The sequence below is a fragment of the Eubalaena glacialis genome, chromosome 4, assembly GCF_028564815.1.
Source record: "Eubalaena glacialis isolate mEubGla1 chromosome 4, mEubGla1.1.hap2.+ XY, whole genome shotgun sequence".
In the NCBI taxonomy this organism is placed as follows: domain Eukaryota; kingdom Metazoa; phylum Chordata; class Mammalia; order Artiodactyla; family Balaenidae; genus Eubalaena; species Eubalaena glacialis.
The window spans coordinates 67,339,164-67,366,486 of record NC_083719.1 but is presented as its reverse complement, the minus strand read 5'-3'; the positions used below and the strand labels follow the sequence as shown (position 1 = coordinate 67,366,486).

The following is a 27,323-nucleotide window of genomic DNA, read 5'->3' as shown; positions in this document are numbered from 1 at the left end:
CTCGCCCTACTATTTTCTCATCTGAAACAGATGTCCTCCTTGAGGAGATGTATGCCTCCCACTGGCTTGCCCTGTGCCTTCACCTTTTTGCCCCGGTGGACAGATGAGCCCACAGGGCTCTCTCCCCAACCCTAGAGCCAACCAAAGTGCAGCCAGAACAGCAGCTGAGCAGCCCTGTCTTAGCTGATTAGAGTCTGGCTGCTGACCACGTTGCATTTCCTGGAATCCGGGACAATTCACTTTGCAGCGTTTTGTCTCTTGGGCAGCTTTGTGCCCCAAGAGCCACTTTTCAAAATCTCTTGACTTCTTTTTCTGGCTATACTGAGGACGGGACTTCAGGGGATTCCTTAACGTGGTTAATTATAAAGTCAGTGCTGGAAACCAAGAGAATCTCAGACACCAAGGGTTGCTTCCCTTAACCCCGGAGTCTCTGGCGTGTGTGCAGAAGGTACAGGCACTGTAGGAACTTCAGAGGTGGTGGCAGGTGCCAGGGTGTGGCTGCAGTTGTCTCCCTTTTCTCTTCCAGCAGAAGGAGCCACCTCTGGGGGGTGGGGGGAGAAAGAGGGGGAGGCCGCCGGAGGGAATAGGAAGGAGGGGCGCGCGGGGCGGGCGGGCGCCTGCGAGGCTCAAGCTCACACGCACGCCGCCTCTGTTTGTACACAGTGCGCTCTCGGCTCGCTCCCTCGCTCCCCGCCTGCTCACGCTTCATTGTTCTCTTAAGTCAGAAGCCCCGCAGCCGGCCGCGGCGGCGCGAGCAGAGCACGCAGTCTGCCGGTCCGCCAGCGCGGGTGACCCCGAGCCGCCGCCGGAGCCGGCGCCCGGCCCCGCCCGCCGCGCCTCGGCTGGGACCCACCCGCAGAGGAGGCTGAGCCCGCTGGCGACTCCCCGGAGCTCGCCCACCTCCCAGCGCCCCGGAGCGCAGGCAAAAGGGGAAGAAAGATTCCTCCCTTTGGTCACCACTCTTTCTTGCTCTCTCCAAGAATTTGTTTAAGGAGACGCTGCAGGAAAAAAGACATCTTCTTGAATCCTCTGTCGGGGCGGGGTCTGCCGCTGCCCTGCGGTGCCACCTCAGCGACACTACCCTCCACTAGGACCCCTGACCAGCGGGGTCACGTCCGAGAGACGGGATCATGAAGCGCTCGGTGGCTGCTTGGCTCCTGGTTGGGCTCAGCCTTGGTGTCCCTCAGTTCTGCAAAGGTGAGGCGACGGCCCCGGGCGCCGGTTGCGGGACAGGCAGAGAGTCCCCTGGGAAACGCTGCGCAGGGGGCTGGAGGAGGTCCCCCGGGCGCTCCAGGGGTGGCGAGCGCCGTGGGCGGCACCGAGGAGGCTGCGCCCTGCCCTGCGTGCTCAGGAAAAGTGCTCGCAAAGTCAGAGCGGAGTGTGCGGGGCTGAGCCGGGAAGACGGTGTGGGGTACCCAGATGAGATCGAGGAAGGACGGGGACGCAGAGGAGGCGGGAGGGAAACCAGATCTTGCATGGCTTACCTGGCCCCCGGGTAGCCACGCGAACCCTGCCTGGGCAGTGTGGGTGATGCCGGCTCCCACTCCAGACGGGGCTTTCGCTGGGGAGCGAGGGAAGCGAGCGTGCCCCGGGAGTGGAGTAGTGGAAAGGGGAAGAGGCTGGAGTGCCATAGGGCTGTCCGCCTCCAGGGTGCTGTGCTCTGGTGCCCGGCCCACGCCAAGCAGTTTGCGAATCCGAACCCGGTGCTGGGAGTTCGGGCGGTGGGTGCGGTGGAGACGGGTCTGATAAGTCAGTTCGGCTTTCTCCCATCTCCCCATCCTGGAGGCGCAGCACCGATAGCAGAAAAACCCCATGAACCCGCCCTTCCTCTAGCCCAAAGGGCCTCAAGCTTTGCTCAGCATTCCCTCCTGGTAGGAGCCTAACTCTTGGTAATAAGGAATCTTGCGTTGCAAGACTACCCTGGCGCCCCCGCCCAAGAGCGGAAAAGTTGTAAGAGGTGGTCTGGTGGTGGTTTTCATGAATTGCATGAAATAAACCAGTCTGTTTTAAAAAACAAACAAACAAAAAAACACAGGACTTTGAGGAGTCTCCTGCTGAGTTGCGTAGTCGGCTTCCAGGTCCCTGGGAAGGATGGCCTGTCCGTACAAGCCTTGGTCTTGGTTCCATCTACGCTCGCGTTGGGGTTGAAGTTGGTGCCTGGAAAGGGCAGGGGGAGCTGCAGGGACTCTGGGTAGGTTGCTCGAGGCGGACCCGAGTCCCTTCTGCGCCCACATATACAGGCGGCTCCTTCTATGTGTTCAGTGGGTAATGAAACCCTCCGCAGGCTGCTTCAAGTGGAGAGCTGAGTGCACTACAGGGTTTAAAATGCTGTGCCTCTCAAAAAAGGTGGCTGGATTAAAAAATGCATTGACTCAGATCCATTTGAGATTAGACGCGGAATGAATATTCTACACCATTCATCCATGCACCCCTCCGTCTGTTTGTTTCACAGGAAAATTGTGAACTCTTGGGCTACTATTTGCCTAGGAAGCCGGGTGTTCCTGGCCAGATGCCCTCGGTGCCCTACCAGTAGCTATCCAGGCCGCACCTTTCCTCGGCCTCCCTCCCTCCCCCAGAACGTGGCTATTTCCCCCTGCGAGTAGGTGTGTGCCTCGCCTGCGTTTACTATGTGCCCTTCCAGTTATCAGGCAGAGGCAGCCAGCCACTCCACTGAAGGTTAAGGAATGGTAATGGCTCTGTAGTTGCACCGCGGACTGCCCCAGCTATACGAAAAAGACAGTGCTTCCACCGCCGATATTTCTCCTTTCTTTCATTTCCCGTCTGGATTCCTTCTGCACTTTGATCCCCCAGCAGGAAAGGAGGGGGAGAACGGCAGGCATTCCCCTCCCCTCCTCCTTTCCCCGCCTCCGTTCCCACCCCAAACCGAAAACACACACTCACCCACTCACAGGCACCTACTCCTTGACACCATCGCCTCCATCATCGGTCCTGGCACCTAGGCGGAGGGCGGCGCAGGTGGAGGAGGAGAAAGTGTATCTAACCTGTGTGCCGCGCTAGCCTCCCTAGGTCTGGTTGCTGGAGCCCTGGGGCACGGTGAGTCCCGTCTCGCTGCAGCCCGAAGCTCTGCTGTCTAAAGATACACACGCCTAGGGCACAGCTTACTCCGCCAGGCAATCCAACCTCGGTGTGCTGCCTGGGCTCCCTTTCCGTCCCCTAGACAATGCTGGGCAGTGTGTACTCCACATTCTTCCATAGATTTCTCTTTTTGTCCAGACAGCCTGTGAGGAGAGGGATAGGAAAGAAATGGACCATTTTCCACGAGCTCTTTTTGTTAAACTTGCACCTTTCTAATTTATTCTCCCTCAGCTCTGCAGAAAGGCAGAGTACAGCTTGCGTGACATCTCCAAACAAACTTTGAGCAAACTTATTGAGGCCAGTGTTGACGATGAGAATTTACCTTGCACCTCTCCCACCCCACCTCCCCAGATATCATTTGTCTAATGTATACGTTTTATAAATTGGTGTTTCCCTGTGTGGGTTGCAATTTACACGTATTAATGACTGGGATTTGATAAGGACATGTAATTCCTTTTCTTAGTCGTTTTTATTTTAAAATTAAACCAATGGATCAGTCAGATTGAATATTTCATTAACTCTTAAATTATTCATTGTTATGGGTTGCTCTAAAAAATCCAATTACATGCATACAGTTGCAGCAAGCACGTGACATCTTATGCAATCTGTCCCTGTGCTTGCAGTTTGTGTCTGAAGTCTTTAAGCAAATGGCACCGTTTAAAAATGTCTAGACATGTCTTAAATACTATGAAATCACTGGCGTTCGCATTTCCTTTTTTAATCAATGGCGATTTTTAGTTAATTCTACATGGGGATCAATTAGTACCTGAACAGTCTCACTCGAGGTAAAAGCACCCATGCTTCTATGATTAGTATAGCAATACTGATGCTGAAATAACAGGCTACTGTACTTTAAAAAAATTATTACACATTAGTGTCTTCATTACTTGATTTACATGATCATTAATTTTATACTTTAAAAATAAATGCTAGCTGCAGATTCCAGGTGAAACATTAAAAAAAATAATTTTGAAATACTGAATTAAAAATAATAAGTAATTGAAGATAAAGTATCCTGCTGGTACAGTTTGACACTAATGCAAAGCCCTGACCACTGTTATGATGCAAAACACATTTTTTCCCTTTTGGTCCTAAAGAAGTTTTTTTCTAATTATTTTTGAAATATTTTCTTAGAATTGAAATGTATTTTTGTTTTAAATTTATATTGTTTGGGGAAAACATTTATAATAATACAAATTAAGGGTTACAAAAATTGAAATGGTCTGTTCTCCCCTCTGTAGTCTTGAATTTACAAAGATCTTCAAAACCAGGCAAATGTATTTTACTTCTGAGCTCTTCTCTAAATTAAAACTCTCTTGTATTTTTCTCAAATATCTTAAGATCAGTGTTTATATAAAACATGTATTCAGGATGTAGGGTATTTTTAATAAATATTTTCATAAAATTTTCCTTTCTTGTCAGATACATATGATTTTTCCTTCTCACGAAATGAGAATACCATATACATGACTAGACTAAAAATGCTTGGTTGCTCAAAACCATTACAAAGTATAAGTTTGACAGTTTTTAGACTCTAAATTAGTAGTCCACACTCTTAATTTCACTGATATTAATTAAGATAAAAATTTTAATTAGGTAATTTATTTTTAAAACTTTTCATCTTTTGAAGGGTTTTGAATAATGGGATGGACTGTATATGTTATCATTTGTGTACAGTTTTGAAAACCCGCCTGATCTGAGAGTTTCCTAAAGCCTAAGAAAGTAATTCTGATATTTGTTGTTTACTCAACATACTTGCAGACGCCAATAGCTTTGAGTATCATTTATGATGTAGTAGGTTCATTATATTCCTTGCCAAATAAACCCACGAAAAACAGTGCGGGTTTCAGAACTCAGTTCAAATCAGAGTAAATCAGAACGCTTGGGTACTGAGAAACAAACAGAAAATTTTGTAATCAGTTTACTCCTATGAGTTTATATGAGTTTGAGTTTATTTCCTAAGTAGTTTGCAAACTGATGTTATTATGATGAAAAAAAAATAGTAGAAAACCAAAGCCAAGCCATTCCTATTACTTAATTCTTACCTGTCTTTTAAGGAAGATGTCTAGCATGTTTTTGTTTTTGTTTTTTAAATCACAGCCCTTATAATGATTATAATATCTTTTGGTTAATCAAAGCAAACATGTATTTATATATAAAGACTTAAGTTGTTGGCTATGTGAAATGGATTATTGAAAATTTTCTCATGGTTGTGTGATAATGCTAAAAATTAAGTACTATAAATACTTACACTGAATGAATTACCCCTTAATTGTTACTGAAAATACCTCTAAACAGTCTTTGCTTTGGGAGAATTGTTGAAGGGAAGAGTAGACTGGGATCATTGACTATGCCCTTGCCAGCAGGTGTCAGGATAATCAATGGAGATCTTTTAAAGGAAAGATGTTGGGTGGCGGGCGGGGGAAGTAAAGTAGTAAATGTTAATCTGCAAATCCACATGAAGTGACTTTCTACTCTCTGTGAAACTGATATTATTAAAGTTTTCAGTGCTCCCCTGAGAAAGATAGGGAGGGTGAGTTGTAAGGACCTGCTGCTTGTACCACAGGATTTTTACTTGGAAGCAGAGTTGCTCTAACTGCCACACACAAATAACTATATGTCTAGGTTGAACCATTATTTCTCAGGGGGTTCCTGAGTAACTTCCAAGGAAATGCACATAGAGCTATGAGGAGCTTGTAGTAAAACAATTATTACTGAAACGTTTGGCATACTTTTAAGCTTACTCTCCATACCAACTGTAAATTTTATACATAGAAGTAAGTACTTGTTATATTGATTTACGTGGATGTATATTCAACTATTTATATGTACAGATCTAAAGTACTGGAGGAGATTACAGCTTATCCTTTTCTGTCACAATGGTAAAGTGTATGTTTCCTGAAACTTGTAAGTTTCTAACTTAAGTCACGTGGCCAAAAGAGACTAAATGACATGATAAAGTTTTGTCATTACCCATTTAAGCCAGTTATTATTCCTTATGTATGTGCCTATTGTGTTTCAATAGCTGTCAGTGACTTGACATTATTTGTTTCTAATTGATCCTTAACTGATAACCATTCCTCAAAAGTTAGTTCTAGTATCTGCTGATATAGCCCTTAAAACAGTGTTACAGATTCACCGTCACACCATTTCTACACGTTCTCTCTGTTTCTTATAAAGTCGCTGATATCATGTCAAGCAGTCTGTCTCCAGTGGTATCCTTTCTGTGTCAGAGTCCTCCTTAAATAACCCCCCTCCCAACATTTCCTTGCTGGATAGCAACTAGGGCACAGCATCCACTATAAAATTCTGTCATCATTATTTAAATGTTGCAAATCTCTAAAACACTGTGGCATTTGCAATTTGCTTTCTTGTGAGGAAAAAAAAAATGACAATGTAAAGCCTCTACTACTAAATCCTGAGGTTTAAAACATAAACAGAAATAAATTAGGATCTGAATTATGGAGCAACTCAGGATTTTACACCTTGATACGATCACAGTGTCCTGCCTAAAACTAGCAACTGGGCAATAACTTATATCCACCCCACTTGTAGAGAAGTATCTTGCTTTGCCTGTAGCACAGAGCTGAGAACCTAGGAGACAACATCAAAAACTCCTGACCACCTAAAATAGATAATGCATTTTGGCCTTAAATCATATAGAAAAGTCTACGTCTCTTGGTTTTTAAGTTCCTGGGCTCTCTATAAACTGAATTCAAAAAATTAAAGACATATGAGGTAATAGGTCAAACTTAATCAGAGCAATAAAACATGGCAGCTGTTAGACAAAGAGGAGATTGAAAAAGTATCTGTAAAAGCAGAGCTACCTTACAGTGTAAAAAACTAGAGACATTTATTTGGGGTGGGAGAGGGGCTATGTTTAAAGGCCAAAAGGCATTACCCTGTGAGAGAATATGCTTGTATTTGATGCCAATATTGATCTTGCATCCTAGACAAAGACTCACTGCAATATGTTCAACATTTGGGGGATACAAGGGCAGTGAAATATGTGCATTATTGAAGAGATTTTGTCCAAAATGTTTAAGCTTGAAAAACCTGTTTAAAGGTGAAAGAGGAATATCTGAAGAATGTGCTTGTTTGAAATTTTATTTTCCCATCATTTCAGATAATATGTTGTTATACATTTTTTAATTGATTTTCCTCCTAAAGTAATGAATGAAGGTACAAATTACAAAACAGAGGACTCAATTTTGTAGAAAAGAAGTAGATCTCAGAATGCAGATAAGATGCCCTGCAATTATTTGGTTATATTTTAGAAGGAAAGGTACTACTATTTTGTTTTAAAATATGCATTATTATGGTGATAGAAGCTGTGTAGGATTTGTTCAACAGAAGATTTAATAGTGCATGAAGTAGAATGGAGGATTTAAGTTCAAGAATTTAAGTGAAGGCCTTTTGAGTACTAAAGCACTTTTGAATGTGATTGTTACTATGGAGAAAGAAAATTGACTCTAGATCTAAGCTTTACTTTTTTCTATTTTCTAAAACAGGTCTGTATCAAACTGATCAGTCTCTTTAAAACTAATTTAATATAGTATAACAGCCCACAGATGGAAAGGCCAAGGTGTTCATCTCTTTTTGTTAAATGACTTTGTGCATGATTGAAAGTGGTCTCTGAATGGGTTAGGACACCATGCATTCTTTAAGGTTTATGCTTGGTATTTGATGAAGACATTTATTTTGGGAATACACAATAATCCTCTTAAGTCTCTTCTTGTACTGAGGTCAGGATGACCATTTACATTTTACTGCTACTGGAGATCATATGAAGGCAGCCCAGGTCAAACGGGCTCATGACCCTTGGGCAGAAAAGACTGGGACAGTCAAGTGGGAACATTGGAGAATATTCTTGTTTGAAATAAATTGGCGAATCCCTCCCAGTAGCATAGAGCAGTCTCCCAATTATAGGCATCAGTCTTATCTTTGCTCACATCTCCGATACCCTTCTCCCCTCACATGTTTGGCTCCAAATGCTAATTGAACTCTAATTTTATCCACACACTTTTTCCTGTTTGTTTATTCATCTTTTTTCTTTCTATAGTTTAACTTTTGTATTGTCAACACTATTTTGAAATTGTCTATAGGCAAACAAAATGCAAATTACCATTCAAAATGCTTTCATATTTATTTATAAATTCTTGTGTCATATGTTGTACTTCCTACAGAGCCAGGGCTTAGAGCAGTGCAAGGCAAAACAAACTACACAACTATACAACAGCAACAACAAAACTGAAACGCTAAATATATATCCAAATGAATGGAGCTATCCACTCCCCGCCCTCGCCCCCGTCAGTGTTCTGTGAGAGATACCCACATATTTTAAACAGCAGTATGTTATAAAAGATAAGTCCAAAGTAGTCCCAGGAACTTTAAAAGCTTTGTTTCTCACTTTGTTATATTAACTTTTTTTTTCTTTTTTTTACAATATATGTTATAGAGTGAACTACTTTGAAAATATTTCTCAATACTCCTGCAAGAGCATTGCTAAACACATAATATTAACCTGCAGGCATGACAAGAAGTGCTGTGTTTTCTGTGCATCTTCAGTTAAAAGAAAAACTACCTCTGAGTGATTGATTTCTTTGTTAGATACAAGGTTCTAACATTTCCAGCTAACTTTAATTTTGATCTAGAAACAATAATTTTTCAGACATCAGTTTGTTTTTTCCTTTCTTCTCTTTATTTGGGGACTGCCACCATGTCTATTTAAGCATCTTGCTAGATAACTTAACAAGGAGCATTCATTCGGATATCTTTCTTAAGTATAGTTAGGAAGTGTAGTATTTATTTAGTGCATGTTATGTGTTCCCCTGTTCTAAGTACCATCTTTGATTCTCACTATGATTCTATGAGGCAGGTACTATTATTATTTACATATGAATGAGAAGAGAGATACAGAGAGGTTAAGTAATCTCCCAAATAAATAATCTACTAAGTAGCTTGTTAGAAATAGGATCCAGTTTAAATCTAGAGCCTGTTCTCTTAACTACTGAACTATGCTGTATTTCAGTGAGCGACACATCCCGTATGTCATGGAAGTATTTTGTTAAATGATTTTCTTATTTGTAAAACACACACATCAGATCCAATTTCTATTTAACAGGTAGATATTTTGGAAGGGGTAAATTATATTTATTTTCTTGGGACAAAATTTTTAAAATTTTCAAATTTAGTTTGGTAAAGTGTCAATACATCTTTTCTTTTCACATTCAGAAATAAAGGGTGATGTATGCTCTGTTTGGTCAGAAAGAGTTAATGTGTCTTTCAGAAAAATGCATCACTAGTATGAATAGTGAAGACAGGAAAAAGAAGAGGAGTACTCGGGAAGTGATTCAAAACCTTGCTATTCAATTTTATTTCAACATGATTTTTAGAATTTATTTTGGTTTTCTAGGATTCCATTGCTCCACTGTTATTCAGTATGATATGTAAGAGCATGCTTTCTCTATAATTTTCAGATACGTTATGTAGGAAAAAGTGATTTTAAAGGGTAACAGATACATAATGTAGGACATGGTGATTTTAAAGGTTAACTAGGTTTTTATTTCTGCTAGTTTAATGAAGGTATTTTATTTGCTTTACATCCCATCCTCATTTAATTTTATTTCTGTGTAACCCCATTAAGAAATTTGAGCCAAACAAAAGCACCAAATGGTCTCAAACCATATCAGCTAGAAAATTATATCTTCTGGTTTCTTTTAAGAGTTATTTAACCAAGATATTTATTTTTTAAAACTAGAATTGGATTAACTTTAAGTATTTTACAAAATAATGAAAATTACATCATATGAGATCACCTTGTTAATATCTTCTTCTGTACATCTGTATGGTATTTTATAGTTGAAATGGACCTCTACATGCTTTATTATATTTATTCTCCTAAAATAATAATAATAATAATAAAAACAATAGTTAAAATTTCTTAAGCATTTCCCATGTCTATTCTAGGAAACATAAGCGGAAAAGGCATTCTTAATCTCATTTAACAGATAAGGAACCTGAGGTTTGAAAAAGTCACATCATTTATAATTCAACATGTCCTATAATTTAAGCAACCATTGACAGAGTTTGAACTTGACTGTGATTCCAGCTTATCTTTTACTCTTTTCTGCTATACCACTTTGCTTTAGGTAGTTATAGTTGGTGCTTTTTTCTCAGTTCTTGGACCCACAAGATGAGAAGGAGGAGTTGGTGTACTACTTGCTTTTTCGGAAACTATTCTAACTGCCTCTTAGTACGACATTCACACTTTCCTGCCATCAGCCTATAACATCTCCTTTCCTCTTTGGAGCCAATTACTAACCATCACAACATCCTGAACTTCCTCAAAGGCTTCAGAACCTTGTTTCTTCTCTATTATTTGTTCCCTTAAATACTTGTGACCCTTTTAATATTCTGGTGTTAAACTTCCTGGAAGTTCCCAACACTAATGATTCCCAGCTCCATTCTTAGGTACCTACTGACAATGCTGTTCATTAGACTTTCTCATCGCATGATTTGCTCATTTACTAGTACTTTAAATTTCTCAGACTTTCCATTTCTTGCCAGAATTTTCTGTCTTTCTACCTCTCCTTGCCCTTCATTCCCAGTAAACCCACTCTTGTCATTGCTCTAATTTTCAGTTCTTCTTATCTCTCTTCTTTACCAGCCTGGTCTTTGTGGTTATCCATTTCAAGATGTATTCAACCATTTGTGAATTTTTCAGCCCACGTGCTTTCATCATTTTTGCTTCTTTAAGTCTCAAACTAAGGTAATTTCCAACGTCCCTTTCCCCTCATTGGCCATGAGAAAACTGGAGTTCTGTCAAGAGGTAATAGGATCCACTGGAAATCCTGGTGAATTTGAAAGATTGAGTTTTGGGTCCAAAAGGGAATGAACAAGAAAGAAAGTGATGGTATGAGGAGTAAGGTGATGGGAGCATTGCAGTAATTATACTATAATTACAGATATTGATAATTATAAATTTGGGAGTATGATCATAGGAGTTATGGTTGAAGGAGGGTAGAAGACAAGATCATTGGAAGAGGAGAATCAAAACACTTGGAAAAATTATCTATGTGGGTATTGAAATTCCCCAAAAAATTATACCAGGAGAAATGTTGGAGAGAATGATAGTGAACCAGGAACAGAAATCTTTAAGGAGTGAGAGAGGTACAAAGATGAAGAAATAACTATAATAGGGGGGTAGTATTGGGGAATAGAGATCTATGGCATGAAATTAAAACTGGGTAGGGTTTTTTTGCTGTTGTTTTTTTTGAGCAGGAGAGAATGTTCAGGAAGTTGCACTGAAGAACAAGAGGGACTCCTGCCACAGCTCTATAAGCTATGGGAGAGAAAACGGTAACCAATTAAGAGAGCTGCAGGTTAGACAGTAACTCAGAGGAGAGCTGATTTTCTCTAGAGCAGGAAGACAGATGTAATAGCCTAGTCCCAGGCATCATGCACTTTGACAGTCTTCATCCTACACCTTTTGACACATTGAGCTCATTATGATAATTGATATATTCACTAAGAGCTATGCTTTCAAGCACATAAAATATGTTTTCATATGCAACAGCTCTTTTAAACCTCACAAAAACCTAGTGGATTATTATTATCCCCATTGACAGATGAAGCTATAGACAGAATAATTCTATTCCCAGTGATAAACACTCAAAACTAGGTTTTGTAGACCCAAGTCCAGGACTCTTTTCACTTTAGCACAGTTGCAGAGAAAAGCCTTAAATCCGAGGAAGGATCCCTTCTAAATTTAAAGCATAGCTGGGTAATGGGAAGATGTCCTACTTTGTCCTATTCAGATAGGCCTCTATGTATTTTGAGGTCTACAGAGTTTAAGTTACTAGGAATGTCTATATCTGCTTGGTGGCCTTAATCCTTGCCCATCTTGGATTATGTGTCCAAATGGTTCTTACTGGAAAACAACATTATTGCTAGGGGAAGTTTTTTTCCTTTTTAATATGCTCGTAATTGTGCAACCTTGTACACAAAGAATTCTTTTTCCTCAATTTACATGTTTCAAATATTTGTAAACCATAATGTTTCTTCTTTAGTTTCTGAGATGCTAAAGTTGTACATATTTTTCCTTTAATCTGTCCTTGTAAGCCATTCCTTTCATCCTTTTAGTTGTGTCATTTGGAATCTGTCCAAGTAGCCTACATATTTATGCAACAGGCTTGCCAAAAACTCAACAGAGAATTCCAGGGATGTGCTTCCCTAAAATAACACCACACACATTAGTCTGTACTTTTTAATTTTGCAAATACAATCTTAATTTTTAATCTATTGCTTTGCTGGTTATCTTTTTCTATCAGACCACCTTTTTCCAAGTAATACTTATCTATGTCATTTTATTTCATAATTTTGTTTTGCATTAGCCTTCACTGGAGTTTTACTTTATATTTTTCTTCATTCTGCATTCAGAATGATGACCATTACTACTGTATGATGTATTCTCTGCCCACAGAATCTCAGAATAACCTGATTTCTTCACTGTAAATTGTTATTCTGCTACTTATTGCTATTTTAATATCATGTACATATCAGCTAAATAATAATACAATGTATAAATTCTTATCCTTACCTTTTTTTGCATATTTATTTCTTTTGGGGCCTTTGAAGTATTCACTATCTTCTTGAAACCATCATCTGTCTCTATTTCTGTATTTTTCCTATTTCTTTATTTATTTCTAGCTATCTCCTTCTATATGTTGCCATTTTCTGCTCCCAGATCATTCCTCAGCTTAAACTGCACAACCTCAGAGAATCTTTGTGATCACCTTCTCCAAGTACTGAGGCGTCAACATACACATAGATACAAACAATATACCCCTGTCACTAGCTTCTATTACTGTTCTTTTTTGAAATTACGCATTTTTCAAAAATCACATTTATATAATCACTTGTTTATTATCTTATTTTCTCTCTTGTTCGTAATGTATTCTTGCAGGCTCCATGGGGGCTGGAAGGACATCTGTTTTATTCCCTAATGGGTATATCCAGCTCCAAACGTGATGCCTTGTACACAGTAGGCACTCAGTATTTGTTGGCTGAGTTTATGCATGCATGAAGGAGTGAAAAACATGAATGAAAAACAACTCTGCTGGTGTATAAATCTTTCTCTGGTTAAAACAAAAAATGTGTTCCTTTAATAGACCCATTAACTAATTTAATAAATTCTTATCTACTTGCACTGATGCATTGACATGTGATTTATGGCACAAGTGATACACTTTTAGAAAGCAATAAATACTTAAGTAGAGGCAAACTCTAAGAGCTGACTAAATAAATTACCAACTTGTTTTCATCTCTGCCTAATTTATAAACACTTTAAAATCAAGATTCGGGTTTTACCTTAAATTATCAAATTACAATAAAATAGTTGTAGTTGTATATGCAAGATAGACAGTAAGCTTCAGACTATCATTTTATTATCAGGAGTTGAAAAGAAATGTATATGCAACAAAATCAAAGGACTTGGAGGTTTTTCACTGTCCGGTGGAGGAGCTGCAGGTAGCACTCTGATCTGCTAATTGCCCCAGTGCCTTGGTGATCACTCCCATGAGCTCCACCAGCCATAACTTTCCGCCAGCCATAACTTCTTTGCCTCCTCCCACCACGCAGTCACACCTGCTGAACCCAGATATACTTGGCAGAGGGGAAAAGACAGCACCTGGGCACTGTGTCTGCCCAGGAGTCAAGAGCCTCCGAAACAGCTCTGTTTAGAGTTGTTTGTGTAATGACCATCTTTATGTCACTGCAAACTCCTTTTTATTTCCCTTTGGGCAACTATACTTCTACCTTTCTTAAATGCCTCGGTGGTTCTAAAACAATTTGTATGCTTGTGACCCCAATAATTGTGTGATTTCAACTCCTAGTCTAAAAGCTCTGAAGATGACGTGTCTTTTTAAAAAAGGTATACAACGGCAAAGGATTATGTAGAATAAAAATGTTAAAATCTAATGCTTTGCTCTTTCTTATGTGATAAGAAAGAAACCTTGGCTTTTTTTTTTTTTTTTTTTTGAGGGACAGTTACTTCCTCATCTTTGTTTTTAACCTGAAGTATATACTCATTGAAGAAAAGTTGTAATGGTAACACTTTGGTGTCTATATTTAGAGACTTGTTTCAATAAATAAATATCTCAAAGTAATGTTTTTAACCATAAAGTAGATCATACCACCTAGTTTTATAATTTATTCATATACATTTTATTATGTAGAGATGGATGCCAAGAACTGTTCTGGGTGTTGCAATTACAGACGGTGAACAAAACAGACAGAAATTCTTGCTCACATAGAGCTTACATTCTAATGAAGTGGAACAGAGAATAAACTAAGGAAATTGTCTTGTAGGTTAAAAGGAGAGGGTAGGGATTTCAGGAGTGGATTTCGTTTTTATGTAGGGTGCTTATGTCAAGCTTAACTGTTCAAACACATTAAGGAAGTGACTTACATGTTGCAAGTATGTTGTCTCAAGTTTCATTTATCTTTATATTTATTATGTTTAATATGCAAAAGGTAAAACAAATTTATTTTGTAAAATAATCCATATTTTCCTTTATGAATTCTGCTTTTGGCATCAAAAGTTTAAGTTCACAAGAATCGCCCTTTGTTTCTCCAACCAAATGGTTGGGTATGTTCCAACACTACTTAAAAAATCTGTTAGAAAATAAAGCATGTATCATATAATAAATTAGAATATTTTCTAATTTATTCACATTATATATAGCATTAAAATGTTTGTGAAGTTACATATTTATGCAAAATGAAACATATTACAGTAATCTATATATAGTGTGATAACCACAAAGTGAAAAAGTAAACATAAAACAAGATAAAGCTCCCAGGCTCAGGAGTCAAGAGTTTTCAGTTTCAATAGATGACTAACCTTAGTTTTCAAAAATAAATAAATAAATAAAATGGGGATAGTAATAACACAGCCTGACTCCTAGGATTATTGTGAGGATTTAATACAGGTTAAATGCTTAGAACAATATTTGTGTCCTGTGATGGATATGATGATAATGATGATGATGACACTGCAGTATTTCCAGTGCCATAGCACCGTGCTTGGCACACATTATGATAAAAAATTAACTGGTAAATGAATGGAGTACCAATCAATTTTTTTTCTCATTTAATTATTATTTTACTTTTTGGTGCAATGTTTATCAAGAAGACTTCCGTCTTTTAACTGAGATATAACTTACAGGTATATTAATATAATGTGTTGTTAAGAGAATGGAATCAGATAGACTGGGAGTTGGATCCTGGATCAAACAGTCAGTAGCTCTGAAGCCTTCTGCAGTTTGTCTAGCTTGTAGACTATGGATAAAGCAGTAGGAATCTAATAGGGTTGTTGTAATGATTAAAAGATATAATCCACATAATGTGCTTATAGATCCTGGCACAATATAAACCTCAATAAACATTATGTATTATTATTTTCTTAATTGTGGTTGTGGCTATTACTGTAAAGGGGGCAGTTACCTTGGGACACATTCCTGAGGAGAATGGTATAAGGAGGAGCTGGGAACCTGGATGGATCTGACAAATTGGCTGATCAACAAAGTCTAGCAATTCTTGAATTTATGCTAAATGAATCTTGGTTATGTTTCTGGCTTTATTTGTATTTCGGGGGGTATTTAACTGTCTTATCCATTAGGGCTGCTATAATAAAAATACCATAGACTGGGTGGATTATAAAAGACAGAAATTTGTTTCTACAGTACTGGAGGCTAGAAAGTCCAAGATCAATGTGCCAGCAGATTCAGCGTCTGGTAAGAGCCTACCTCTTGGGTCATAGGTGGCCATTTTTCACTGTGACCTTATGTGGTCAACATGGCAAGGGAGCTCTCTGAGGCTTTTTTTGTAAGGGCACTAACAGTACTCATGAGGCCTCCACCCTCATGACCTAATCACCCCCCAAAGACCCTACTTCCAAATACCATCATGTTGGGGATGAGGTTTCAACATGTGAATTCTGAGGGGACATAATCAATCTGTAGTACCATCTGCAGTAGAATAGCCTTCAACGTCTCCTAACTCACCAGGAGGTCTTTGCTTCCTTTATATTCTTTCCACTTAGGTGTACTTACTCTCTACTCTGAATATTGACTGTGAGTTGTGTCCTGATTTATAAGCTATAATAGAAACTTCTAAAATACTTTAGGTTATTTTTATTTCACATTTTGCTTTAGAGGCCTCAATTGTGAATATGGTATATAGGGAAGTTTACAGCATGAAGGTTTTTTAATCTGCTTATTCATGACTGGTGGTCTCTGTGGTCAGTACTTAGTATTCAGAAAACTGTTATCTCTTATGTATCTAAATGGGTAAAAATTAAGTTCATGTTGGGCTAAAGACTTTAAAATAAAGTAATTCTGTTTGCATTTTAAATAATTGACTTTTATACTGTCCCCTCTTTGGGGGAAAAGAAATGCCAGAAAAACAACAACAACAAAAAAAGACTTTCCATTCAGGGAATACTTTTAAATTAAATACAAGAAATAGATATACAAACATGTTTTAAGAATTAATGTAGAACTATATGGTTTCCTACAGAATGACTCTGTTCAGATGAATTAAGAAATAGACATTAATGATTTTAGGGTATAAGACTACTAGGTCAATTTGTACTTATTTTCAGAGTAACATTTATGACTAAAATCAGCTTGTGGCCAAAGCAAGCAGGATTCCACATGAGATTTACATGGTTAAAATCGTTGAGATTTATCAAGAAAATATATTATACATGGACTATTTCCAAGTCAAGTCACAGTTAAAAACATTATTTTGAGTATTATACGAGAATCTCCATGAAGGAGCAGTGGTAATACACAGATTCAGGATTATTTACCTGTTTTGAGGTCAGCTAATTAGTGATCTTAATTGCGTTTACAAAGTCCTTTTTGCCATGTAACATAACATATTTAATGTGTATAACATCAAGGAGTGAAGATCATGGGACCAGAATCCTACTATTGTTTTTATACATAATCTCATGTAGATACAGGTTTGTATAACTTCATCTGCTGTAGCAGTGTGGACTAGTTTAGGTCTCAAAAATCTTACTCGTGGCTCTACCAAGTACTTGCCTTGTGACTTTGAGCAAACTCTAATCTCTTGGTTTCTTTATTTGGCAAAAATAGAGATAATAGCCTCTACACTATTTGTCTTTTGGGCTTATTATAGTGATCAAAATGAAAATGAAGCAATATACTGGGAATGATTTTGGAACCTGAAAACTGTCCTATAAATTGTTTGGTTTGGTGGTAGCTTCAAATTCTTGCTTTGTTTTCTATTCCTTTATAGAGTAAGCTAGTATTAGAAGTCGTGATGATTCCTGATATTTTATATGATACTCCCTTCATTTGTTTTTGTATGTTTAACTGAACATATCCAGATGCCATGAAAACTTTTGATTACAGTTGTTTGGAAAAGGAACATAAACACACTAGAAATGATGACAAATCTGATATGTAGGTAGTCACTGCATTATGAGAACTGGTGGTGATCAGACAGCTCCTACATGTAAAAATGGGCATGTTTATATCTGGTATCCCCAAATGTCCCTGATTTCACCTGCCTTTTTCGACCCTAGGTTGAGATCTAGAGTGGCTGGCTTAGAAAATTGTTTTGTTCATGCAAATGCAGAGAATTAAAAAGTTAAATCATCCTCTCACCCTCCTGACAAAATTGCCACCTCCAAAGGAATCAGGGTCATCTTCTCTCCTGCTATGTTCCTGCTACATTCTTGCTGTGTTCCTGCTACATTCTTGCTGTGTTCCTGCTGCATTCTTGCTGTGTTCCTGCTGCATTCTTGCTGTGTTCCTGCTACATTCCTGCTGTGTTCCTGCTGCATTCTTGCTGTGTTCCTGCTACATTCTTGCTGTGTTCCTGCTGCATTCTTGCTGTGTTCCTGCTGCATTCTTGCTGTGTTCCTGCTGCATTCTTGCTGTGTTCCTGCTGCATTCTTGCTGTGTTCCTGCTACCCAAACCTTCAACTTCTTGTCCCAATGCCAGTCCACAGAAATAGCTTAATACAAATTTCCTTAAAAATAGTAGCAGTGACACTATTTAAAATATTTTAGCTAGTGTTATAGAATTGTTTCTAGAAAAACACGCTTTATTTTGTTTCTAAAAAGCTCAATTTCAAAATTATATATGGATCATAAACCATAACTTATTTTTGAATTAGCAATTTCTTGATACCTTTCAATACAAGAATTAGCTTAGATTCTATTACCAAAGTGCAATTGAGATTTCCCCCCGGTAAATATAAATGTATACTATATATACTATATATATATGTAAAATTTTAATACTTTATTGTAAAGGAAAGTATTAAATTGGAGGAATAAATACCTTAATACCTTAATAAATGACCTCTTTAGTTAGTAATAGAGTTCACCTGGTGATTGCTTTAAAAATAAAATGTATTCAGAAGTCAACTTTACAAATAGGAAAACAAAAATATAAGCAAAATTACTGCTAAAAATAATTTCTATATATTCTTTGGGAAGCGGTATAGATCAATTTGAATGAACATTTCTGGATTATTTTAAAGAGATTATTTTTTTAGTTTTGAGTTCCCCATAATTCGAGTACCTTGAAATATTTAAAATGTTATTACTGATAGCAGCTGCATAGTAAACCAATCTAGGGTTGGTGGTTTCAGGTTGCTGGTTTAACTTTAATTGGGAATATGTTATAAATTAAAAAGTCAATTGACTTTGGGATAATAAGAGGCATAAAGAACTCTTCCAGGATCAATTGTTTGTGAAAGCAGTTATTAGGAGCAAAGCCTAGAATCAGAGCCCGCTGGAGCATGCAAAGTTTAACAGTGACTTCTTGGGCTCTTTTATGTCAGTGTATCAGTCTGAAAGTATGCATTTTAAAAAGTAACTGCATTATAGAAAACTTAATATTTAGGTCATTTGGCAATATGAGGAATGTAAACCATCACTCCAGAACAGTGTAGCTTGGATCAACCTTTTCTTTTTTTTTTTTTTTTTTTTGATTCTAGAAATTGTAGGAAAACACTGACTATGAGGAAGATACAGTTTAACAATTTAGAGCTTATTCAGATGGTTCTCTGGTTCCCTGACTCCTACAAAAGGAAATTAAAGTAAAATGAATTGATGAATACTTTGGTTGCACTCCAGGAACTTAAACACTGTTGTTTCTTTTGTTGGAGTAATAATCAAGGTGTGTAGTAAGGCAAAAAGATATTATTGATATGTGCTTTTAAAACTGATAGTCCAGAAATTAAGTGGAAACCACTCCAGGAAACCTACTAATACATGTTTATAGTTAAAAATTGGTTCTTTTGACATTACTGCTCATTTGGGAAGTTGGCTTATATATATCCTACGTTAAGTTCATTTTGTTATGTATCTGTATAAGCTTGTTATTGTAGGGTGTTACTCAAACTGCTGCTATGGAACAACATACAGAAAACTCTTGTGTAACCAGAGTATTTGTGACTTCCAATTTAGGTTATTAGTCTTATGTTGGAATGGGCACTGTTGGTTTTTTAGGTTATGAAAATTGCTGATATATTTGTAGTAACAAAATAGTACTATAAATTTTTTGATATGCAGAACACCATAACAATCTTGTGTCTAGTTCAATGAATTTTCAAAATTGTATGTGCCCATTTAATCACTAACTAAAACACGATATAGAATATTTCCATAGTCCTAGAAAATTCTCCCATGCTATATCCAGCCAAATTCCATCCTTACCCCTCCTCTCTCCAACATCTGTTTTTTAAATTTCTGTCACCATAGATTAACTTTGTCTGTTTTTGGACTTCATACCATTGTTAGTACGGGGGGAGAGAGAGAGAGAATTTCAGTCTGGCATCATTCACTCAACATGATGAGTTTATTTATCCTTGTTATTGCACATATCATGAGTGCATTCCTTTTTATTCTTGAATAGTATTTCATATAAATATAGCACAATTTGTTTATTTGTTCTCTAGTTGATGGACAATAGGGTTGTTTCCTGTTTTTAGCTACTATGCATAATGGTAATCTGAAAAATCTTATGGAAGGTTTTTTTTCCATAGACATATGATTTCATTTCTCTTGGATGAATACGTAGGAATGCAATTGCTGAGTCATAGATACGTATATGTTAACTTGATGAAAACCTATTCAGCAGATCTCCAAAGTGATTGTGTCATTTTCCTCTCCCAGCAGCTATGTATAAGGGGTCCAATTGTTCCCATATCGTCACCAAAATTTGTTCTACAATTGATGAACAATGAAGGGGTTAGGGTCACTAACCCTCCACATAAAACTGACCCACAGTTTAAACCCCTGTTGTTCAATGGTCAACTGTATTAGTCTTTTGATTGTAGCTATTCTAGTTGATATTAAATGGTATCTCACTGTATTTTTAATTTGTGTTTCTTAATGACTAAGGATTTGAGGACAGATGAGTTTCTTGACATTCATGTATCTTTTGTGAAGTGTCCAATCTTTTGCAAATATTACTTTTTGTTACTGTTGTTTGGGTATTTTAAAGCTGATTTTTACTGGTTCTGTATATATCCTGAATATGAGTACTTTGCCAGATACATATTGCAAATATTTTTCCTAGTCTGTGGCTTGATACTCATTTCTTAATGGTGTCTTTTGATGTAGAACTTACTGATTTTGATGAAGTGCATTTTACAGATATTTTTCTTTTAGAGTCAATGTTTCTAATGTCCTAAAAGGCCTTTGCCTGGCCCAATGTCACAAATATATTGTCTTATTTTTTCCTCTAAAAATCTCATATTTCTGGTTTTTACATTTAGGTTTATGATCCTTCTTAAATTAATTTTTGTATGTATCACGAGGTGCAGGTTGAGATTTATTTTTTCTGTAGGGAGATTCAGTTATTTCAGCACCATTTGTTGGAAAGACTGATTTTTCCATTGAATTGACTTGGTGCCTTGGTTGTGTCTATTCTGTGTCTTTAATCTCTTTATCTTTACACCAATACCAGGGTGCCTTGATTACTTTAGCTATCTAGTAAGGGTTGAATGTATGTAGTTTCTTCTAAATATATTTTATTCTATATCTTTTGTACTTTTATATAAATTTTAGAATTAACTTGTCAGTTTCTTCAAAAAAGCCTGCTGGGATTTTGATTTAAATTGCACTAAATTCATAGATCACCTTGAGAGGAATGGCCATATTAACAATCTTATATCTTCCAATCAATTAAGATATTATATTTGTTCATTTATTTATCTGTATGGATCCATATTTAACAAAAGGACTAATTCCTTTTATTTTTGTGGAGTTTTATAAAATATAAAGCATTTTTACATTGATTATTCATACTTTATCTTGTTTTAAAACAGGAATTAAGTATAAAAAGTGGAGATCATTCAGCACCATAGTGTGTTTTACAGTGCTTACAGAAGCACTTTGCACATAGGATATACTTGATAGACAAATTGAATTCCCAGAAAACCATTTTATTAATACTTTTATAACATGACAATGCTGTTGGAAAAAAAATAGCATTTCTAATAATGAAGTTTTTTAACCTGAAGTATATAAATATGCAAGTTTCCAGAAAAATAAACTGAGATTCATAGCATTAGACCTATTAAAAGCTGGAATGACAAAACCTTTAAAACACTGGGAAGTAGTTAATGGAATCAGAGAAATTTAGAGTACCTGTGAGCATTTTATTCTCCTAGAAATAAAGATTGTACTTTAGCCAGCTTGAATAGGTAAGTACGTCTTCTATTTATAAAGATAATGGTAGTTTTAGTTATTTCTAGCTTTTTACAGAGTAGTCAGGCTCCTAAGGCAGGAAGACATCATACAGAGGCTTCATCCTGCTTTAGAAGCTTAAAGATCGTGTGTGTATGTGTTGATGATCTTATTCCAGAAGAGTGTTATCACCAGAAAGCTTTTGCTTTGACTGAATCTCTTGAACCAAGTCCAGACGAATGTGATTTTCTTTGAAACAGGTTGAGCAAAACCCATCAATTGTCTATTTTTTTCTATTACCACTTGTTTGCAGAATTGACTTAGGAAAGTGGACCAAAGCTATACTGAAAGGCAAGACATATGCTTTTGAGCCACTCATTGCTGGTACCTTTCCAGCACATTCGAAAATATTTAATGTGTTAATATGGCACCTAGAACATTTTAGGAAAAAAATATTCCTAGAAGAATCTTGCTATATAACTGTAAGCCACTCCCCAAGTAAATTATTTTTGTTGCTTTATATGATAATTGAACGGTAGATTGAGTTATTGGAAAAGGGATTCATTCTTCCTGCTTGAGAGGCCATTATTAGCAGTATATTTATATCCAGTCTCCTCCCATGATTTAGATATACCACGTATGATCACAGTGAAATGAAATAAAAATCTTCTAAAAGACTACTTTTTGTCATGTGGATCTGTGATAAGATTTCTCAGATCTATACCAAGCACTACTTTGAAATTTGCTGAGGTCTTTTTTCCTTTCAGTGTTTACTGAGGTTCTTATTTAGATAATTACCATTCTGGAGGTTATAACCCACATAAGTGATGGCATTACTTATTCCTTCTTTACTAATTTAATAGGAAATGACTGATAAAGGGCATTCGATTTATCTACTCACTTCACATTAAGAGATGTTTTTGAGGGCAGTGACTCTATTCCCAGGCTTCAAACACCTTGGCCTTTTATTTGTCAAACTTCAGTCTTTAAGTAAATTAGCTGGGTTCCTACTGAATTAATTGAATTCAGAGAAGGCTGTACAAATAGTTGTTCCTATGTTTTCTCACGCATTTCTGTAGGGTCCAAACAGTTGGAAAGGAATTAGAGTCTGAATTACTCAGTTACACCTGTAACACCTGTTCTTTGACCTCATAAAATCTCTCCTTTTCCCTCTATTAACCCTCCTCTTGCCTTCCCTTACTTTTCAATTCAGCTTCTATCATTTTGCCCCTATGTGAGCTGCTCCCCTGTGAATCTTCAACTCCCCCAGGCCTTGAGCCGCTTTCACTTGGTATTTGTTCAGCCTTAGATGGTAGTAATAGTTTAGTGTTTCAGTCCTAGAAACACGTCCAGTAGGTGCATTGAGAAGAGATTCATCTCGCAGGTGTACGTATAATTTTTAAAACTGTTATATCAGAATGAATTTTTAATTCCATAATGCTAATTATAATCACTGAGGATACAAAAAGACACAGGAGACTTCTGGTCATTCACTCCTTATTTATTATGGATTTAGATAAAAGGAGTTAGTTGAACAACTTGAATGTTTAATGGTCTGAGGCTGAGATGATCTGACCACAGCAGAGATAAACCTGTCCCACAGTCTGTGCTGCAGCCCCCATTCTTCTGATCAGTGCTTGGATGGGCAATGCCAAGGTTAGCCTCTGCCTCTCAGGTTTGGGTGTTTTAACTGATGAATAACCGCTTTTCCCCAATCCTGTTGATCCACCAAAGCATTCTGGCATTCTTTCTTTGGATACAATTATACATTCTGTTAGTTCCATGTCAACTGTTGCTATCCTGAAAAGCCAATCTTTTCTGTTGGGATTTTATAATTTAACCAGCAGCTGGCAATTTTATTTTTTAGTTTTCCAAGTTCTCAGGGGACTCCCAACCTGTTTAAAATTGCAGCCTCAGTATACATGAGCCATATAACTAGAGGGCCATAATGTTGGAATTTAAAATCTCGGGTTTGTTATTTATTTCAGAAAGAAAATTGCATATTCTAGAAATGCCCTTTGTGCTTTTACATTAAATGATTAGCAACGTGTTATATCGCTTATCTAATTAAATTCTTATGTGATCAAATTTGGGGCAAAAGTTGGGAACTAGAGAGGACATTTATCCAAATTCTTGCTGTGTTGAGTATAGCTGCCTTGCACATTTTATGAAATGCTATAAAGGCAGACATGCCTGGTAATGTCTTAGTCAATCAAATGGTTGATAAAAATTTTATTCATCATATTTAAGTCATCTTAGACTGAAACCACAAGCTAAAAAATATAAAAATTAATTCATATGGAGCAGAGCAGCAAGAACATTAAAATGGCAGTTCTTAATAAACCCAAATTCCCATACCTACGTGAATGCTGTCCTTCAACGTAATCACCCAGGGATGTTTATTCCTTTTTTTCCAAATGATACCACAGTTGTTCAAATGGTATCTTAAACTCCTTTTGGTACTGTCTTTAAAGCCACAGGATAAAATGAGTACCATCTTTTTCATGCCACAGTTAGATTCTGTCCCAAAACTCAGCTTTATTTTTCACTAGTTTACTGGGCTTGATACTGAGGGATGTTTTACTTCTTCTAAAAATTGTGTATAACCTCAAATGACCAAAAACTACGACTGTTTAGGTTCTTCAGTATATTATAGCACAATATGTGAAAACAATTTCAAAAGGGAACCTTGTGCTGTTTCAGAGCAACTTCTGTGTCACCTGCTCACGTGACATTATTGTAGATATTCGTGATTATGAGCAACACTTTTCTGTGGCCTTATGGCTTACACAGGGTTAGAGAAGAGTGCCCCACTTAGGGTCTAAGGAGAAGAGAAGATGCATTAAATAGTTAGAGAAGGCCAGGTGTATTTCCAGAACACAATTTCCATTTGTAATGCATTCACTGGAACTGGCCTCTAAACCCCCAAATTATGAGGTTCCAGGGTATACCAGAGCTAATTATTGCCTGGGCAGAATGTTCCTTGGCTGCATGGAGTATTCTTGTGGTTAGTCCGGGTTTTCTATGTGAATCTGCTTCCTTGTGGCTGCCATGACTGATTCAGCAGCCCTGGAGAGAAAGAAATGGGTGAACACTCTGCCCGTGTTCCTAGTGATCCTGTCCTTCCCATTTCACTCACCGAAAGATAAGAACCTGATGGGAGTCCTGGGGCAGGGGTTGGGGGTGGGAGTGGGGCTGCCACTAAAAGTGGGAACTGACATCAGAAAGATTGTTCTCTCAAGGTCAGAAAAGCCAAATAAATGATATTTGAAGACTCAATTCCTGAATCATTGATATAATGACTACTTGGAAGAAAATAAGGATGACCAGTTAGGTCTAAGATAATATAGACGAGGAAGTAATAACACAGTATCTGATGTGGTAGCAGAATAATGGTCCCCCAAAGATTTCCAGGTCCTAATCCCTTGAACCTGTGAGAAAGAAACTTTGCAGATATGAGTAAATTAAAGATCTTGAGATGGGGAGATTATCCTGGATTATCTGTTGGGCCCAAGGTAATTACAAGGGGCTCCTTAAAGCGAAAGAGGGAGCCAGGAGATTCAGAGAAGGAGATGTGATGTTTGAGGCAGAGTCGAGGTGAGGATTGTGAAAAAGACTCAACTGGCTATTGCTGGCTTTGAAGATGCAAGGGGGCCTCACAAGTTAAGGAATGTGGGTAGCTTCTAGCAGCTGGAAAAGGCAAGATGACAGATTCTTCTAGAACCTCCAGAAAGGAATGCAGTCATGCTAACACCTTGATTTTAGTCCAGTGAAGCCCATTTATATTTCTTTCTTTCAGATGGTAGGTAAGATAATAAATTTATTTTGTCTTAAGTTATTAACTTTGTGGTAATTTGTCACAGCAGCAACAGGAAACTAATATACTGATGCAAGAGCATCTCTCACTTACATAATCCTGGCCATTCCCTCCTTATCACCATTCTTGCTTTGGCATCCTGAATCCTGGGAATAATATATTTTCACATGATTTTTATGTGATTGGTTAAGATTTTTAAAACATTCATAGAGTGAATTATCTGAATTAGAAACTAATTTAGAGGACAGTGTGTTTAAAAATATGTCTATCAATTCATTTAAAAAACTTAATAGTAGTGATGAACTAGATTATAATTTTTTCCCAAGAGTGTGTTCCTTTTTCTTAATTTTGATGTGAAATTATACTAATACTCCTGTAACTTTGTTAAAAATTATCCTAAAAGTTGTCTATATAATTTCAGTACTAAAATATTGTTATATTTAATATTGCCTGAGATAAATGGACCATCTGCTGAGATTTGGAAGCATTTTTCCTTTCACACAGAGTTCTATATATCCAGAGTATCATTTTAACAGCATTTGATAGGTGATTTTTAATTAGGTACTTAAAAAATATGAGGCGAACATGAACCTAGAGGTAGTACAATGATATAAAAATTCTCATAAGAAAATGAAGAAAATTGTTAAGATACAAAAATTATATAAGATATAAGATGGGATTCTACACCAAATTATGTCTTGAATGTATTTTAATTATACATATTTGGGGAATTGTGATACATGTAAGCCTAAGAAAATATAAAATTAATTATTTTTAAATGCCTTTTTATGTGATAGTTATTTAATTAGCATTGATTAGCTGAACATTTAAAAATTATTTTTGGTGGAGTCGCTGGCAATTAGAAACGTATTTCCTTCCTTTCTTGGTTTCCAAGCATTGTCAACATAAAAAGCGCAAGGGAAGAGGCCCCAACATGGCTTGCTTCCCAGAATCCTGTTCCAAGATTGGCATCTGCCCTTCATGCCCACTGAGGTCAAATGGAAGACTAGACTAGGCTTTGGCTTTTATTATGTACCTCCTGTGTTTTAGTTGACATTACTTCATTTGGCTTTCACTAGAGTCACAACCGATTCATGTACAAGGTCCTTATTACACAAGTATTTATTATGCACATGCCCAGAGTTGTAATTTTAAGTTATTTACCCAAGATTGCACATTAAGTAAGTCGTCAGAGCTCAAACTCTTCCCTACAAACTGCCTCATTGCCAGTGTCCATACTCACTGGGAGATACCAGTGTGGCAGTTCCATGTAAACTGCCCTTCCTTTTGATTAGTTGCAACAACTGTTGTGATTGGTTGGTGTTCATGGTTTACCCGTTGTTACATATGTTGCCTGTCACCCCTGACTCTACTGCCTCTAAGAAGTACTCTTCCCAGTTAGGCCTGCTGCAGGGTTGCTCAAGTCCGCACACCTGATTAGGAATGTACCTAGGACCAGAACACAGTGTTTGTCAACAGGAGGTCTTAAAGTAATGCCAAAGATTGTAGATAGATTTTGAATCAGATAATACTGCAAAATGAGAATGATGCTGCAAATTTATTGTCTCAACAATCCTGAGTGGAGTCAAAATAGATAAAAAATGTACAAATAGCACTAATAAGATCATACAGTTTCCCAGAACCACCTGTCCTTACTGACCTATGAA

The 27,323-nt window shown here is 37.5% G+C and overlaps 1 protein-coding gene across 2 annotated transcripts in view; it reads left to right on the top strand.

Annotated features, from left to right (window-relative positions):
- Positions 1 to 940: 940 nt before the first annotated feature.
- Positions 941 to 27,323, top strand: part of EDIL3 (EGF like repeats and discoidin domains 3) — a 437,617-nt gene continuing 411,234 nt past the window's right edge. For both annotated transcript variants that reach the window (XM_061187979.1, XM_061187978.1), the window contains exon 1: positions 941 to 1,197. In XM_061187979.1, the coding sequence (XP_061043962.1) occupies positions 1,131 to 1,197 (67 nt within the window). In that variant the 5' untranslated portion in view covers positions 941 to 1,130. The remainder of the gene's footprint in view (positions 1,198 to 27,323) is intronic.